Below are 13498 nucleotides of genomic sequence, written 5' to 3' on the forward strand. Positions count from 1 at the left end.
TACATCTTTGCGGGTCTTGTGAGTGCCCACCTCACTCGCCCACAGGGAGTTCTCCACTGCACGCAGGTCCCGCGAACACACACCACACAGCCTGGGGCACGGAACGTGGAGATGGTGTCAGTGTTGCTGCGGAGAGACCTTCGGCCTGGCACGTCCTGTGCAGCCCCGCCTGCGGGCTGCCGGACACGGCTGCCGAGGCCCCCACGGTGCAGGGAGAGCCCGGGGGAGGGCTGCCTCAGGTCACAGAACGGCCCCCTGGGTCTCTCTCCCCGTGCCTCGCCGCCAAGGTGGTGAGAGGGGGCAGAAGACCAGCACTTTGTTTCTTTGTTCATTTTCATTCTCACCGAGGTATTCCATTGATTTTAGAGAGGGGGGTGGGGAGAGGGAGAGACAGAGAGAGACATTGATGTGAGAGACACATGGATCAGTTGCCTCCTGCACAAGCCCTGACCAGGGCCTGGCCGGGGAGGAGCCTGCAACCCAAGTACGTGTCCTTGACCGGAATCGAACCCGGGACCCTTTGGTCCACAGGCCGATGCTCTGTCCACTGAGCCACAGCAGCCAGGGCCAGACCAACACTTTGGATTCACCTGGCCTCATTCACCATATTCTGCTCTGGTCTCTGTCGCTCCCCAGGTGTGAGCGTGGGGCCACCTCACCCCTCCGAGCCCTGGCGCCACCTTTTGGAAAGTAGCTGTGCCACCTCATGGAGGGACAGACAGACTGCTGCCAGAGCTCCGCGGGGCCTGGCACCGGGGCTCCGGGGCTGTCAGCTGCGCCCCGCCTCCCACCCCTCAGGCAGCCGCCCACAGACCAGGCAGCCACCCCTGTGTCCCCGGAGGAGGGCGCCGGGCGGGCAGGCTTCCCAGGGAGCGGCCGGCGCGGGGGGAGCTCTGGTTGTGGATGTAGCTGGGACGTCCAGCCCTTTGGGGAGGTGCCCTGCCCACCTGCCCTCCTGCCCAGGCGGCACCTCCCCCCCCCCTTCGCAGGCTGAGGGCAGCGGGGGTCCGCCCCTCACTGCTCCGCCCTGAGCAGCGGGTTGGCCCGCAGGGCTCTCATCCTGTCCTGGGAGCCAGGGGGGAGCTGGGCCTGGACTCAGCTCCCTGGCCGCCTTCCCTTCTAGCACCCCTCAGGCGCACCCACACTCCCTGCTCGCTCTCTCTCTCTCACACACACACGCACACACACACACACACACGCACACACACGCACACACACACATATATATACGCGCACACAGATACACACATACACACATATATACACACACACACACACATGCACACACATATACACACACCCGCGTGCACAGCACCTAGTTTCTCCTGTGGGATGTGCGCACCCGCAGGCCTCAGCTGAGTTGGATTAGGGGCCGGTCCCCCTTTGCAAATCCCTCCTGGCGGCCGCGCCCTCCCTCCCGGCACAGCCCAGCGCCAGCCGGCCTGCCAAGTGCGGCTGGAGCCGGCGGCCGGTCAGGAGCGGCCCGGCTGGGCTTCGGCAGGAGCATGAGGGACGGCGCGGACACCGTCCTGCAGGTGGAGTGCGCAGAGCCGAGCCAGGTGAGGCCGCCGAGAGCCACTCGGACCCCGCTGCCCCCCCCCCCCCCGCCCCGCAGTGCCCTGCCCTCAGCCCCCGCCTCTCTCACAGACCGAATTCTGCAACCCCGCCTTCGAGCCCGAGGGGGGGCCGCCTCGCCCGCCGCCCGCCGCCTGGGGGCGTGCCGGCCGTCTTGCCCGCGCTGCCTGGCACGGTAGCCTCTCGGGGCGCCGCGGGGGAGGGGCGGGAGGGCGCCGCGGGGAGAGGAGAGGGGTTCAGTCCGACCCCATCTGCCCACAGGCTGGCGTCCCGGAGGGCTGCCACCCGACTGGCACTTCGGAGGGCTGTGCGCCCTGCTGCTGGCCAGCCTGCTGCTGGGGCTGCTGGGGCTGCTGGCCGTCCTGCTGGCCCGTGAGTGCCCGCCCTGCGGGAGAGGGCTGTGGACTCCTGAGCTGTGCCCCGCATCCCCCGGGAAGCAGCCCCTCTGAGCCTCCCCTCCCCCTTCCTGCTTCCAGGGCTGCAGGCTGCACCCCCATCCGGCGCTTCCCCTCCTCCGCTGCCCGCCAGGGGCCTCGGCACCACTGGCACCCCTTCCGCCACCGCCACCGCCACCGCCACCTCGGGGACCCCCAAGGGGCAGCGAGAGGCGGGCCTGAGCCTTGCACCCCAGGCCTGTGAGTGTCACAGGCTGACCTTGGAGGGGCATGAGGGGGGGCGGGGGCGCTGGAAGAGGCACTGGGGCTGGGGAAGGGTCTCTCCCCCATTGACCTCTGAACTCTAACCGCTGTCTCCGCAGCCTGTGGGGGCCTCCTCCTTGGACCACAGGGCGTCTTCAGCAGCCCCAACTACCCAGACCCCTATCCGCCCGACACCCACTGTGTGTGGCACATCCGGGTGCCCGCAGACCGGGCCGTACAGCTCCGGATCGAAGCTCTGGGCACGGAGGGCACGGCCTCCTGCCTCTTCGACCGCCTGGAAATCTCCCCGGAGCCGGAAGGGCCCCTCCTCAGGTGGCCCCAGCCCCGAGCCCCACCGCCCTGAGTCCCTGTCTGGGAGGCAGCGCCAGGGAGTGTCAGGGGGAAAGGCCCGATCGGGAGGAACAGTCTCCACAGCTGAGCACAGCTCTGCTGCCCTCTTGCTCTATGACCTTGGGAAGGTCACTTCCCGTCTGCCAGTTTCCAAATCTGTAAACTGGAGCCTCGACCTCCTTTCTCATCAAGAAATGTCGCCAGGCCCAGACGGTGTGGCTCCGTGGATAGAGCGTCAACCTTTAGACTGAAGGGTCTCGAGTTTGATTCCCATCAAGAGCAGATGCCTGGGTTGTGGGTTCGAGCCCCAGTGGGGGGGGTGCAGGAGGCAGCTGATCGATGATTGTCTCTCATCATCTATGTCTCTCTCCCTTCCTCTCTGAGATCAATAAAAATACATTTTTAAATATATATTTTATTCATTTTTTACAGAGAGGACGAGAGAGGGATAGAGAGTTAGAAACATCGATGAGAGAGAATAATCGATCAGCTGCCTCCTGCACACCACAGTCGAACCCAGGACCTTTCAGTCCGCAGGCCACTGAGCAAACCGGTTTCGGCTAAAGATGCATTTTTAAAAAGAAAAGCGTGCAGAGTGGGTGCCCAGCGTTGGGAAGCAGAGCTCCCGGGGCATGGCGGGACCACACGGGCACAGCGGCGGCAGGCTGCCCTGAGCCCCGCCCTCCCGGCTTCCCGCAGGCTCTGCGGCAGGGACCCGCCCCCCACCCTGCACACCAACGCCAGCCGCCTCCGCGTGGCCTTCGTCTCGGACAGCAGCGTGCAGGGGCCGGGCTTCCGGGCCTGGTTCCAGGCCGTGGCCCGGGGGCGCGGTGAGCTCCCTCCCCCCGACCCCCGCGCCGCAGGCAGGGCGGCTCTGGCGCTCCTGACCCCACACGCTCCGCGCCCAGGGAGCTGTGCCCAGGACCAGGCCCCCTGCCACCAGCTCGCCTGCCTGCCGCCGGGCTCGGCGTGCTGCGGGCTCCCCCCTGCGCTGGCGGCCCGGGTCAGGTACCGCCGCCTCAGCGCCTTCGGGTCTGGGCTCCAGCTCTGGCCGCCCTGGCCGCCTGGCCCTGTTCCCCGCGGGCATGGCCCTCGGGCCTCTGCGGGCACAGCCAGCTGCGGACAGAGGCCGATGCTGGCCAACGCAGGCCGCCTCCTCTCTACAGGATGTGGCGGGAACCTGACGGGGCTCCAGGGAAGTTTCTCTGCTCCCAGCTTCCTGCAGGGGTACCCTCGGCGACTGGTAAGCTGGCATCCATGGAGAGGGCAGGTGGCATCTGGCCTGTGTGACTGAGAACAGCACAGCAGACACGGCCTTGTCCTTGGGAAGGTCAGAGGTCAAGCAGACAGGAAGGGAGTATTATTTTTATTTTTTAATGTATTTTTATTAATCTCGGAGAGGAAGGGAGAGGGAGAGAGAGAAGCATCCATGATGAGAGAGAATCATGGATCGGCTGCCTCCTGCACGTCCCACACTGGGGATCAATCTTGCAACCCAGGCATGTGCCCTGACCAGGAATCGAACCGTGACCTCCTGGTTCATAGATTGATGGTCAACCATTGAGCCACACAGCTGGCCAGGAAGGGAGTACTAAGTGCCTACTGTATACCTAGTTATTCCATCCTTGTTGTCCCTGAGAGCAGACAAGCAGAAAGGCCCTTCCTATCTGGAGAAGCACCTCTGAGGAGCTGTGTGGGCAGTGCCCACCTTCCAGGCCTAGCCTGGGTGACCAATAGGGACAGAAGGAACCTGGAATGATGCCAGCTGTGCCCCCAGCTTTGCACCTGGCACATCTCCGTCCCCGCCGGACATGGCGTAGAACTGCAGTTCCTCACCTTCCGCCTGGACGCCCAGGGGGAGTGTCAGTCCGACCACGTGGCGGTGTACGAGGCCGGCAGCTCGGGGGCCCTGGGCCTCCTGGGCAGGTATCCGGGCGCAGGGAGGAGGCCCCGGCCGCCCTGCCTTCCTCCGCAGTGACCACGCCCGCTTCCTACCAACTCGCCAACCTTTCCCTCGCTTCTTCCGGTCCTTCGGCTCCTCCCAGCAGGTGTCTGCACTGTCCCCGCCCCCGCCCCCGCCCCCAGGAGGCCGCCCAGCCCCCAGCTCCCCGGCCCCCCAGCTGCGCCCACGGACTTCCCCATCCCCAGTGGCCGGAGCTCCCCTTGTTAGCACTTCGTCCCCTGCACGCGTGCCTCCCCTCAGACCCTAAGTCCCATGACCCAGGTGGGTCTCCCACCCGCTCCAGCCTCACCCGGCAGGGAGCTCCGTGGCCTGGGGGCCTCAGGCCGCACCCAGGGCCGCTCTTGCTGCAGGTTCTGTGGGGCAGAGCCGCCGCCCCGCCTCCTCTCCTCGCGCCCCCGGCTGGCCGTGCTCCTCCGGGCAGGCCGTGGCTCCGGGGGCTTCTCGGCCACCTACCGGGCCCTGGACGCCTCAGAGAGTAGGTGCCTGGGCAGGTGGGTGTGGGCATGGGATGCCTCTGGGAGAGGAGGGCAGAGGGCAGGGCTGAGGTCCGGTGGGGCACCGCAGAGCCAGTGGGGCAGACGTCCCGGGCACTGCCCTCCCTGCACCTGCAGAGCCCTGTGGGCCCACGGCGCCCTCCTGCCAGGACCTGGGGTGTCGGCGCTGGATGTGTGACCTGCGGCCAGACTGTGCAGAGGGCAGCCCCGCCCAGTGCGGCCCCCTGTCCCCCCCTCCAGGTGAGCATTCTGGGCCCCCCATGTCCCCCCTCCAGGTGAACGGCCTGGGTCCCCCCGTGTCCCCCCCATGTCCCCCTCCAGGTGAACGGCCTGGGCCCCCCGTGTCCCCCCCCATGTCCCCCCTCCAGGTGAACGGCCTGGGTCCCCCCGTGTCCCCCCCATGTCCCCCTCCAGGTGAGCAGCCTGGGCCCCCCGTGTCCCCCCCCATGTCCCCCTCCAGGTGAGCGGCCTGGGTCCCCCCGTGTCCCCCCCCATGTCCCCCTCCAGGTGAGCAGCCTGGGCCCCCCGTGTCCCCCCCCATGTCCCCCTCCAGGTGAACGGCCTGGGTCCCCCCTTGTCCCCCCCATGTCCCCCCTCCAGGTGAACGGCCTGGGCCCCCCGTGTCCCCCCCATGTCTCCCCTCCAGGTGAACGGCCTGGGTCCCCCCGTGTCCCCCCCCATGTCCCCCCTCCAGGTGAGCAGCCTGGGCCCCCCGTGTCCCCCCCCATGTCCCCCTCCAGGTGAGCGGCCTGGGTCCCCCCGTGTCCCCCCCCATGTCCCCCTCCAGGTGAGCAGCCTGGGCCCCCCGTGTCCCCCCCCATGTCCCCCTCCAGGTGAACGGCCTGGGTCCCCCCTTGTCCCCCCCATGTCCCCCCTCCAGGTGAACGGCCTGGGCCCCCCGTGTCCCCCCCATGTCTCCCCTCCAGGTGAACGGCCTGGGTCCCCCCGTGTCCCCCCCCATGTCCCCCCTCCAGGTGAGCAGCCTGGGCCCCCCGTGTCCCCCCCCATGTCCCCCTCCAGGTGAGCATTCTGGGTCCCCCCGTGTCCCCCCCATGTCCCCCTCCAGGTGAGCATTCTGGGTCCCCCCGTGTCCCCCCCATGTCCCCCTCCAGGTGAGCATTCTGGGTCCCCCCGTGTCCCCCCCATGTCCCCCTCCAGGTGAGCATTCTGGGTCCCCCCGTGTCCCCCCCATGTCCCCCTCCAGGTGAGCGGCCTGGGTCCCCCCGTGTCCCCTCCCATGTCCCCCTCCAGGTGAGCGGCCTAGGCCGGGCCTCGGACAGAGCCTGGCAGGCTAGCAGGCTGTTTTAAAAGAGGGCCTGCCTGTGCCAGGGCCGGCCACGGCGCTCAGAGAGGGGTGAAGGCCTCTCCCTCCGCTGTCCCCTGTGACGCTCACCACCCCCTCGGACCCTTAGAGGGCTGGGGCGCCGGCGGCCACCCCCGGTGCGTGGGCCCACGTGACCCCTGCCCGCAGAGCTGGCCTGTGAGCCGGTCCGCGTGGCCATGTGCCTGGGGCTCAGCTACAACGCCACCGCCTTCCCGAACATCTGGACCGGCGCGGCCGCCCAGGAGGAGGCGGTGGAGGTGCTCAGGCAGCACGAGGTGCGGGAGGGGAGGAGGGACGGGGTGGGGCGGACGCTGGGTGCGGGCTGAGGCTGACCTCCCCCGCAGAGCCTGGCCCGCCTCCCCTGCTACCCGAGCCTCCGGAGGCTCCTCTGCGGGCTGCTGGTGCCCCGCTGCACCCCGCTCGGCAGCGTGCTCCCCCCGTGCGGCTCTGTCTGCCAGGAGGCGGAGCACCGATGCCAGTCTGGCCTGGCACTGCTGGGTACCCCCTGGCCCTTCAACTGCAACCGGCTGCCCGAGGCCGCGGGCATGGAAGCATGTGCCCAGCCCTGACGCCCTCGGGGCCCGCCCTCGGGGCCCGCCCTCCGCCCGCCCACTGCCTACGGGGCAGCCGGGCCTTCTGGGGCCTCGAGGAGGAGGGACCCTCCGCAGGCTCCTTCTGTCCCTGCACCTCCAGCTGTGCCCTTGGCAACCCAGCCGCTTCCCACTAAGCCCGACCCCCATTCCTGTCTCCTGCCTCCCCCTCCATCTGCTTCTCCAGGTGTCTCCGTCACCCCCCTTTAAAAATGTATTTTTATTGCCTTCAGAGAGGAAGGGAGAGGGAGAGATGGAAACATCCATGATGGGAGAAAAACATGGATCGGCTGCCTCCTGCACGCCCCTCAGTCCGCAGGTCGCGCTCTACCCACTGGGCCACACCGGCCAGGGCGCGGCCCCAGCCTCGGACCGTTTTGTTTGTTCCCCGAGTGCCTGGGCTGTACGGGCCTGTCCTGGGCCGGGACCCAGCCGTCTGCCGTCTGCCTCCAGCCCTCTCGGCCCTCTTCTCCGCGTACCTTTCTCGGGCAACACCTCCCCTCCCGCCCCCGGAGCCGCAGGGCCGGCGGGTCTGTCTGTGCCCCCGGCCGCCGGCGCTCCCCTCCCCTCCCCCGCAGCCTGGCCGCCCGCCGGGCACCGGAGTTCCTCCCGCCGGGCCTGGGCTTCCTCCGGGGCGGGGCGGGCGGGGCGGGCCGGCGGGGCTCCCTCTCCTCCCGCTGTGCTCCGGGGCGAGGGGCGCCCTTTTCTTGGTCTCCGGCCGCTCCGCTCCCGGCTGGGCGCCGCGGGGTGGGGGCCAGGCCGGCCCGGAGGCTGGGCACCCGCCCGCCCGCGGCCGGAGGACGGCGTCGGCCGCGCGGGCGCCATGAGGCTGCTGCTCGCCCTGCTGCTCCTGCGCCTGGCGGCCGGCGCGGCCCCGCCCGACGACAAGATCCCCAGCCTGTGCCCGGGGCACCCCGGCCTCCCCGGCGCGCCCGGCCACCACGGCGCCCAGGGCCTGCCCGGCCGCGACGGCAGGGACGGCAGGGACGGCGCGCAAGGGGCGCCCGGAGAGAAGGGCGAGGGCGGGCGGCCGGGTAAGGCGGGGGCCCGGGCCGCGGGCGGGCGGCGGGCGGGCGGGGGGCGGCCTCCCGGGGCGGGCGGGGGCGCTCCCCCGGACCCGCCGCGCCCCTGGCCGGGGAGGGAGGAGGGGGCCCGCCCGCGGCGCTCCGGGACCCAGCGGGTCAGACCGCGCGCTCCGGGACGCGGGCCGGGGGCAGGGCGGGGCCGGCGGCTGCGGAGCTCGGAGGGGACGCGCCGTCCCCAGGGTCGCCCTCCGAGCCCGCGAACCCTCCCGTTCCCGCAGGACTGCCGGGGCCCCGCGGGGAGCCCGGGCCGCGCGGAGAGGCGGGCGCGGCGGGCGCGGCGGGGCCGGCCGGGGAGTGCGCGGTGCCCCCGCGCTCCGCCTTCAGCGCCAGGCGCGCCGAGAGCCGGGAGCCGCCGCCGCCGGACGCGCCGCTGCCCTTCGAGCGGGTGCTGCTGAACGAGCAGGGCCACTACGACGCGGCCTCGGGCAAGTTCACCTGCCGCGTGCCCGGCGTCTACTACTTCGCGGTGCACGCCACCGTCTACCGCGCCAGCCTGCACTTCGACCTGGTCAAGAACGGCGAGGCCGTGGCCTCCTTCTTCCAGTTCTTCGGGGGCTGGCCCAAGCCCGCCTCGCTGTCGGGCGGCGCCATGCTGAGGCTGGAGCCCGAGGACCAGGTGTGGGTGCAGGTCGGGGTGGGCGATTACGTGGGCATCTACGCCAGCGTCAAGACGGACAGCACCTTCTCCGGGTTCCTGGTGTACTCCGACTGGCACGGCTCCCCTGTCTTCGCTTGATGCCCCTGGCAGCGCGCTGCTGCCCTCACTCCCGGGGCGGGGGGCCCTGTCACGGGAGGCTGTGAGTGAGGAGGGGCGCCCTGCTGTCTGCTCAGGGCCTCCGGGAGACCCAGCCTGTGCTGGCAGGTGGGGTTCTCTGGCCCAGACCCCCACCCCCCTCGGGTGCTCTCTCCCTAGACTCTGCTTCTCTCCCTCTCCCCTTGCTCCTCCAGCTCCTGGGCCCTTTCGGTGGAGGCCGTTCAATAAATCTACAAGCCCTGCGCCTGGCTGGGTTTCGATGGTTGGAGGTGGAGATGCTCTGGGCCTGAGGGCGGGGAAAGCGAGGAGATGGAGCGGGAGGAGGGGAGGGCCCTCGGCCAGACGCCCTGAGGGCAGGAGAGACCGCGCAGGCCCGAGGGAGGGGCTCCCTGCGGCCGGGGAGGGTCCCGGGCTCCCTGGCTGAGGGAGGTGAGCTCTGGCCACGTCCGAATTCAGAGTGTCCTGTGCCCTGGGAGGGGCTACTTGTACACACACCCCTGATCTGGCCAACGGAAACGGAGCCAGCTTCTTCCTGGCCCGTTTTCCTGCTGCTGGCTTGGTCCCTAGATGGCGGGGAGGAAGGCTGCTCCTCCCTCACCCCCATTGCCAGGGAGGGAAGTGTCCCTGGGGTCTAGGGAGTAGTTTCTGAGGTGGCCATAAGAGGGCGCGCCCGCTCTAGAATGCAGCAGCAATGACCCTGGGCAGCTTGAATTTTTTGTTTTTGTTTTGTTTTGTTTTTTTGAGAAACATCAATGATGAGAATCACTGATTGGCTGCCTCTTGCACGCCCCCCACTGGGGATGGAGCCTGTAACCCGGATATGTGCCCTGACCAGAATCTAGCCTGGGACCCTTGAGTCCGCAGGCCGATCGATGCTTTATCCACTGAGCCAAACCGGCCAAGGCAGCTTGGGCTCTTGACTCCTAGGTTGGTTGGGGGAGGAAGGTCTGGAGGCTGGCCAGTGGAATGCCTGTTGCGGGTGGAGGGGAGAGTCTTCTGCTCCCGGCTCAGGAAGTTTATCTTCTCTCCCAAAACGTTTATCCTCACTCTAAACAGTGCTAGGAGCCAAGGCTCTCCTCGCTCAGCTCTCCAGGGTTGGGAGGGTAGACACAGGCCTCCCAACTCCAAGGTGATTTCCACCAACTCCCCACCCACGGGCTGGGCGGGCTGGGCCAAGTCTGAGCCCTCCAAAGCTCCCCTCTCTGACCTTCAGAAGCAGCCCTAGCCCCACACCCCAACCCCAGAGCTAGCAAACCAGGGCTTGCAAGGCCCACATCAGCCCAGCCTCTCAACCCGACAAAGCAGAGGGCTCTCCACTTCCCTCTTCCCCCACTTCCAGAAGGCTGTCCTGGCATTCTGCTCCTACATTTAAGGACAGTTATGGGGGATGTCCCCCTCTCTTGCTGACCATGAGGGCAGACGTGACCAATGGGGTCTGGGGTGAGCTGGAGATAGGCCTCCGGAGTACTGAGCGTCAGCTCCCTGCTCTCCACCAGGCCCATCAGGGTCTCTGCCCAGAAACACAGGGACCAGAGGAGACTGGACACCAGCCAGCAGGAACCCCAGGGTCCCTCCTGGGAGGAGTGGCACCAGAGGGAAGGCTGGGGTGAGAAAGCTCCCACTTCTCCCTACTGGGGCTTTCCGGCAAAAAGAGGATAGGAGACATGCGAAGGCTGCTTGTGTGAGGACACAAATTGAGTTGGTAAAAGCCAACCCGGCCACACCGCGGGTCTCCCCAAGGCACAGGGCTCCCGTCCTACCTTCCCTCCCCCCACCAGTTCCCCCACAAATGACTGGTGACTAGCAGGACCGAAGGGCCTGCTGTAGTGTCAGTCTCGCTGACCAGGTGCTCACCTCGCAAGGATGCCACAGAGGCTGTCAGGGTTGTCAACAAAACTTTATTCACTGGAAACTGAGCCAGAGACCCCTCAGGGAACTATATGCCCCTGGCCCTGGCCCTACTGTGTGGGCCACAGTGGAATGTGCAGTCTGCCCTCCCCAGTGCCGGGGAGGCAAACAGGAGGGGAATGCCATTTTCCTGTGACACGGGAATGAAAGGACAGGAATAGAAATCTGTTCTCTCTCCTGAGGCTCCAGTGGAGCTGGGATGCGAGGAATCATGGTCCCGAAGCCAGATACAGCTACACACACACACACACACACACACACACGCAGATAAACTTCGACCCCAGCTGCTGGATGAGGTTGGGAAGGAGCTTCAGAAGATTATGGCAGGCAAAAGCTCTAAGGGCATCTGCGAGACACCACCCCCAAAACCTGCCCGAAACAGGAGTTCTGGCTAAAAGCAAAGGTCCAAGATGATCCCAAGGCCCTTGAGTTGCCAAAATAAACAAATCACACTGGTGCGTTGTGGCCACAGAAGCTAGGAAGAGGACCTGCAAACCCCCAACAACAAACAGAAGCAGAGGAGGGGCCCGGGGCTGGCATTGGGTGGGCCTTGGAAGCTGGAAAGGAGGCGACAGCAAACAGTCTCAGGGCGTGGCACAGGGACGCGCCACCCTCGGCATCGCAGGGACCTCCCGCGTGGAGAAGCTGCTAACCTGCCCGCCCAGGCCACTGTCTCCCAGGGTGTCCATCTCAATGTCCCGGACGTATGGCTGGGAGGCTTGTCATGACAGCCACAGGGCCAAAGGCGACTCAGGCCAGGACCGGCGGCAGCTGTGAATGCTGTCCCAGTCAGGTGGCTGTGGTGCGTGCAGTGGAGGGGCAGGGAGGGGGTCCTCAGAGGTAGACGTTGAGGGTCTGCAGAATGCCGCGGCGGCAGAGCGGGCAGTTGCGGTGGTAGACGGGGTGGCGCATCAGGATCTCGGTGCAGGCCTGGCAGAGGCACAGGTGCCGGCAGGGCAGCAGCAGCACGGTCTTGCTCTGGTCCTGGCAGATGACGCACTTCTTCCGCTCCTCTTGCTCCTTCAGCAGCTTCCACGGGTCCTGCCCGGCTCCCGGCTCCTCATTGAGCTGCTCCCTGCCCCAGGCAGCGGCCACTCTGGCCGTTCTACCTTCTTCCTCTCCTGCCTCTGGTCTGGGCCCTGCTTCTGGAAGAGTGGCCTGTTGCGAGGTCCTGGCTGCAGGCACCCTTCTAGGGCCACCCTGGGGAGCCCCGGGTGCCCCTCCCCAAGTCGGCCAGCTCGCCAGCTGCAGGCTGCGGCTCCAGACTCGGTGCCAAGCCTCCAAGCCCAGTGCGAGGCGAGACAGCCGCGTGACGTCCTCTCGAAGCCTGTGGTAGGACGGGCGGGCGTGGAGCCGACCGAGGGCCTGGGTGGCCAGCCTCACGCTGAGGTCCGGGTGCAGCACGGTCACCGTCACCGCCAGCACGCAAGCCAGCAGCACCAGGCCAGTGAGATTGACAAGCACGAAGCTGGCCACGAGGCGGGCAGCCGAGGCCAGGAGCTCCACTGCGAGCTGGCATGGGGTCCAGAGGAGAATGGCCGTGGCCACGGCGCTGCTGGAGATGTGCGCGAGGAAGGCGGCCATGACGTCCGTCACCCTCCACAGCGGCCCTGTCACGGCCTCCCACAGGGCCAGCAACAGGGAGAAGAGGTTCTGAGTGCCAATGAGGCAGATGTTGACCAGGCTGTTGATCACGTAGGCCACCAGGCTCATGGCGATGGCGCAGACGTCGCAGGCCTGGCGCAGCAGAGTGTGGCTGCTGGAGACCACATGGAGGAGGCCTCGGTGCAGGAAGTCCCGGCTCCTCCAGGCCCCGTGCGAGGCCAGGTGCCCCAGCAGCTTCAGGCTCTCCAGGCCGGAGCAGCAGCTGTGCAGCAGGGTCCACAGCGCCTGGAAGCCCCCGAAGGTGAGCCGCATCAGGGCTTCCATCAAGGCCAGCAGCGACAGCAGGACGCCGCGGCCCAGGTGCACGAGGCTGGTGAGCACGGTGTGCGGCAGGTTGTAGACGAAGGCCAGGAGCCAGGCCACGGAGGCCAGGAGGGAGGACACCAGCAGGAAGTTCAGATCCAGCACCAAGGTCAGCACGTCCAGCACCAGGCCCACCCCGTTCACCACCAGGTACACAGCCTCCATGGCGGGCAGAGGGCGGGTGGGGGCGGTGCCGGAGGTGTGCTGGGGGGTGCGGGCGGAAGGAGGCTTACTCTGGAAGGAGGACGAAGTCTCCCGCAGAGGGCGAGAATCGGCGCTGAGGAGGCAGCGGGCTGGGGTGCGGGTCTCAGTGGGGGGCCCGGGGCGCGGGAGGCCCGGCCCGGAAGGGAGGGGAGGGGCCGGACATCTCCCGGCGGAGATGAGCCCGGGCGGGAGGAGAGGCCGGCTGAGCAGACCCCGCGGCCCGGCGGGCGGAGCGGAGGCCGAGAGCGGTTGGGACGCTGGCGGGGCCGGGAGGGGCGGCGCGGGCCGGGCGTGGCTCGCGCCCCGCCGCGCAGGGGCCCGGTCCCGCCCGGCCCCTCTCCCGGGTTCGCGGCACTCTGCGCCCCGGGAGGGCGCGGGAAGGGGGTCTCAGCCGAGCCCTGGGGCGGCCTGCACCCCGCCGCGCGCCGCCATTTTGTGCTCGGAGGCGGGGCCGGGGCGTGAGGGGCCGGAGGGCGGCGAGCTCCAGGGCCAGCGGCGGGGACGCGGGCGCTCATTGGCTCGTTTGAACGGCGGGACAGCGAGTCTCCGCCCCCCGCCGGGCCGGGCGCTGAGTGGCGGAGGCGGCTGTCTTTCAGCCCCGCCCCCAGAAAGCAGGCCCCGCAGGTCTCCCTCCGGCCGGGGCG

General features: G+C 68.2%; 3 protein-coding genes across 3 annotated transcripts; 2 read left to right on the forward strand and 1 right to left on the reverse strand.

The window, feature by feature from the left end:
• Positions 1-1505: 1505 nt before the first annotated feature.
• Positions 1506-7329, forward strand: MFRP (membrane frizzled-related protein; the record flags this gene model as incomplete). The annotated part of the gene is given in 12 exon segments (XM_084893356.1): positions 1506-1559; positions 1755-2021; positions 2025-2026; positions 2029-2210; positions 2333-2546; positions 3264-3394; positions 3473-3807; positions 4342-4490; positions 4878-5002; positions 5139-5261; positions 6493-6620; positions 6690-7329. Coding segments are annotated over 12 exon segments (1935 nt in total). The 3' UTR covers positions 6915-7329.
• Positions 7330-7584: 255 nt separating this feature from the next.
• C1QTNF5 (C1q and TNF related 5) lies at positions 7585-9016 on the forward strand. The gene is made up of 2 exons (XM_084893357.1): positions 7585-7969; positions 8239-9016. Exons 1-2 carry the CDS (start codon positions 7759-7761, stop codon positions 8754-8756), a joined length of 729 nt encoding a protein of 242 aa, XP_084749483.1. The 5' UTR covers positions 7585-7758; the 3' UTR covers positions 8757-9016.
• Positions 9017-10652: 1636 nt separating this feature from the next.
• Positions 10653-13287, reverse strand: RNF26 (ring finger protein 26). The gene has a single exon (XM_084895609.1). The coding sequence runs from the start codon at positions 12813-12815 to the stop codon at positions 11517-11519; it is 1299 nt and encodes a 432-aa protein (XP_084751735.1). The 5' UTR covers positions 12816-13287; the 3' UTR covers positions 10653-11516.
• Positions 13288-13498: the final 211 nt, after the last annotated feature.

Source organism: Pipistrellus hanaki, assembly GCF_964339955.1.
Source record: "Pipistrellus hanaki genome assembly, chromosome: 9".
In the NCBI taxonomy this organism is placed as follows: domain Eukaryota; kingdom Metazoa; phylum Chordata; class Mammalia; order Chiroptera; family Vespertilionidae; genus Pipistrellus; species Pipistrellus hanaki.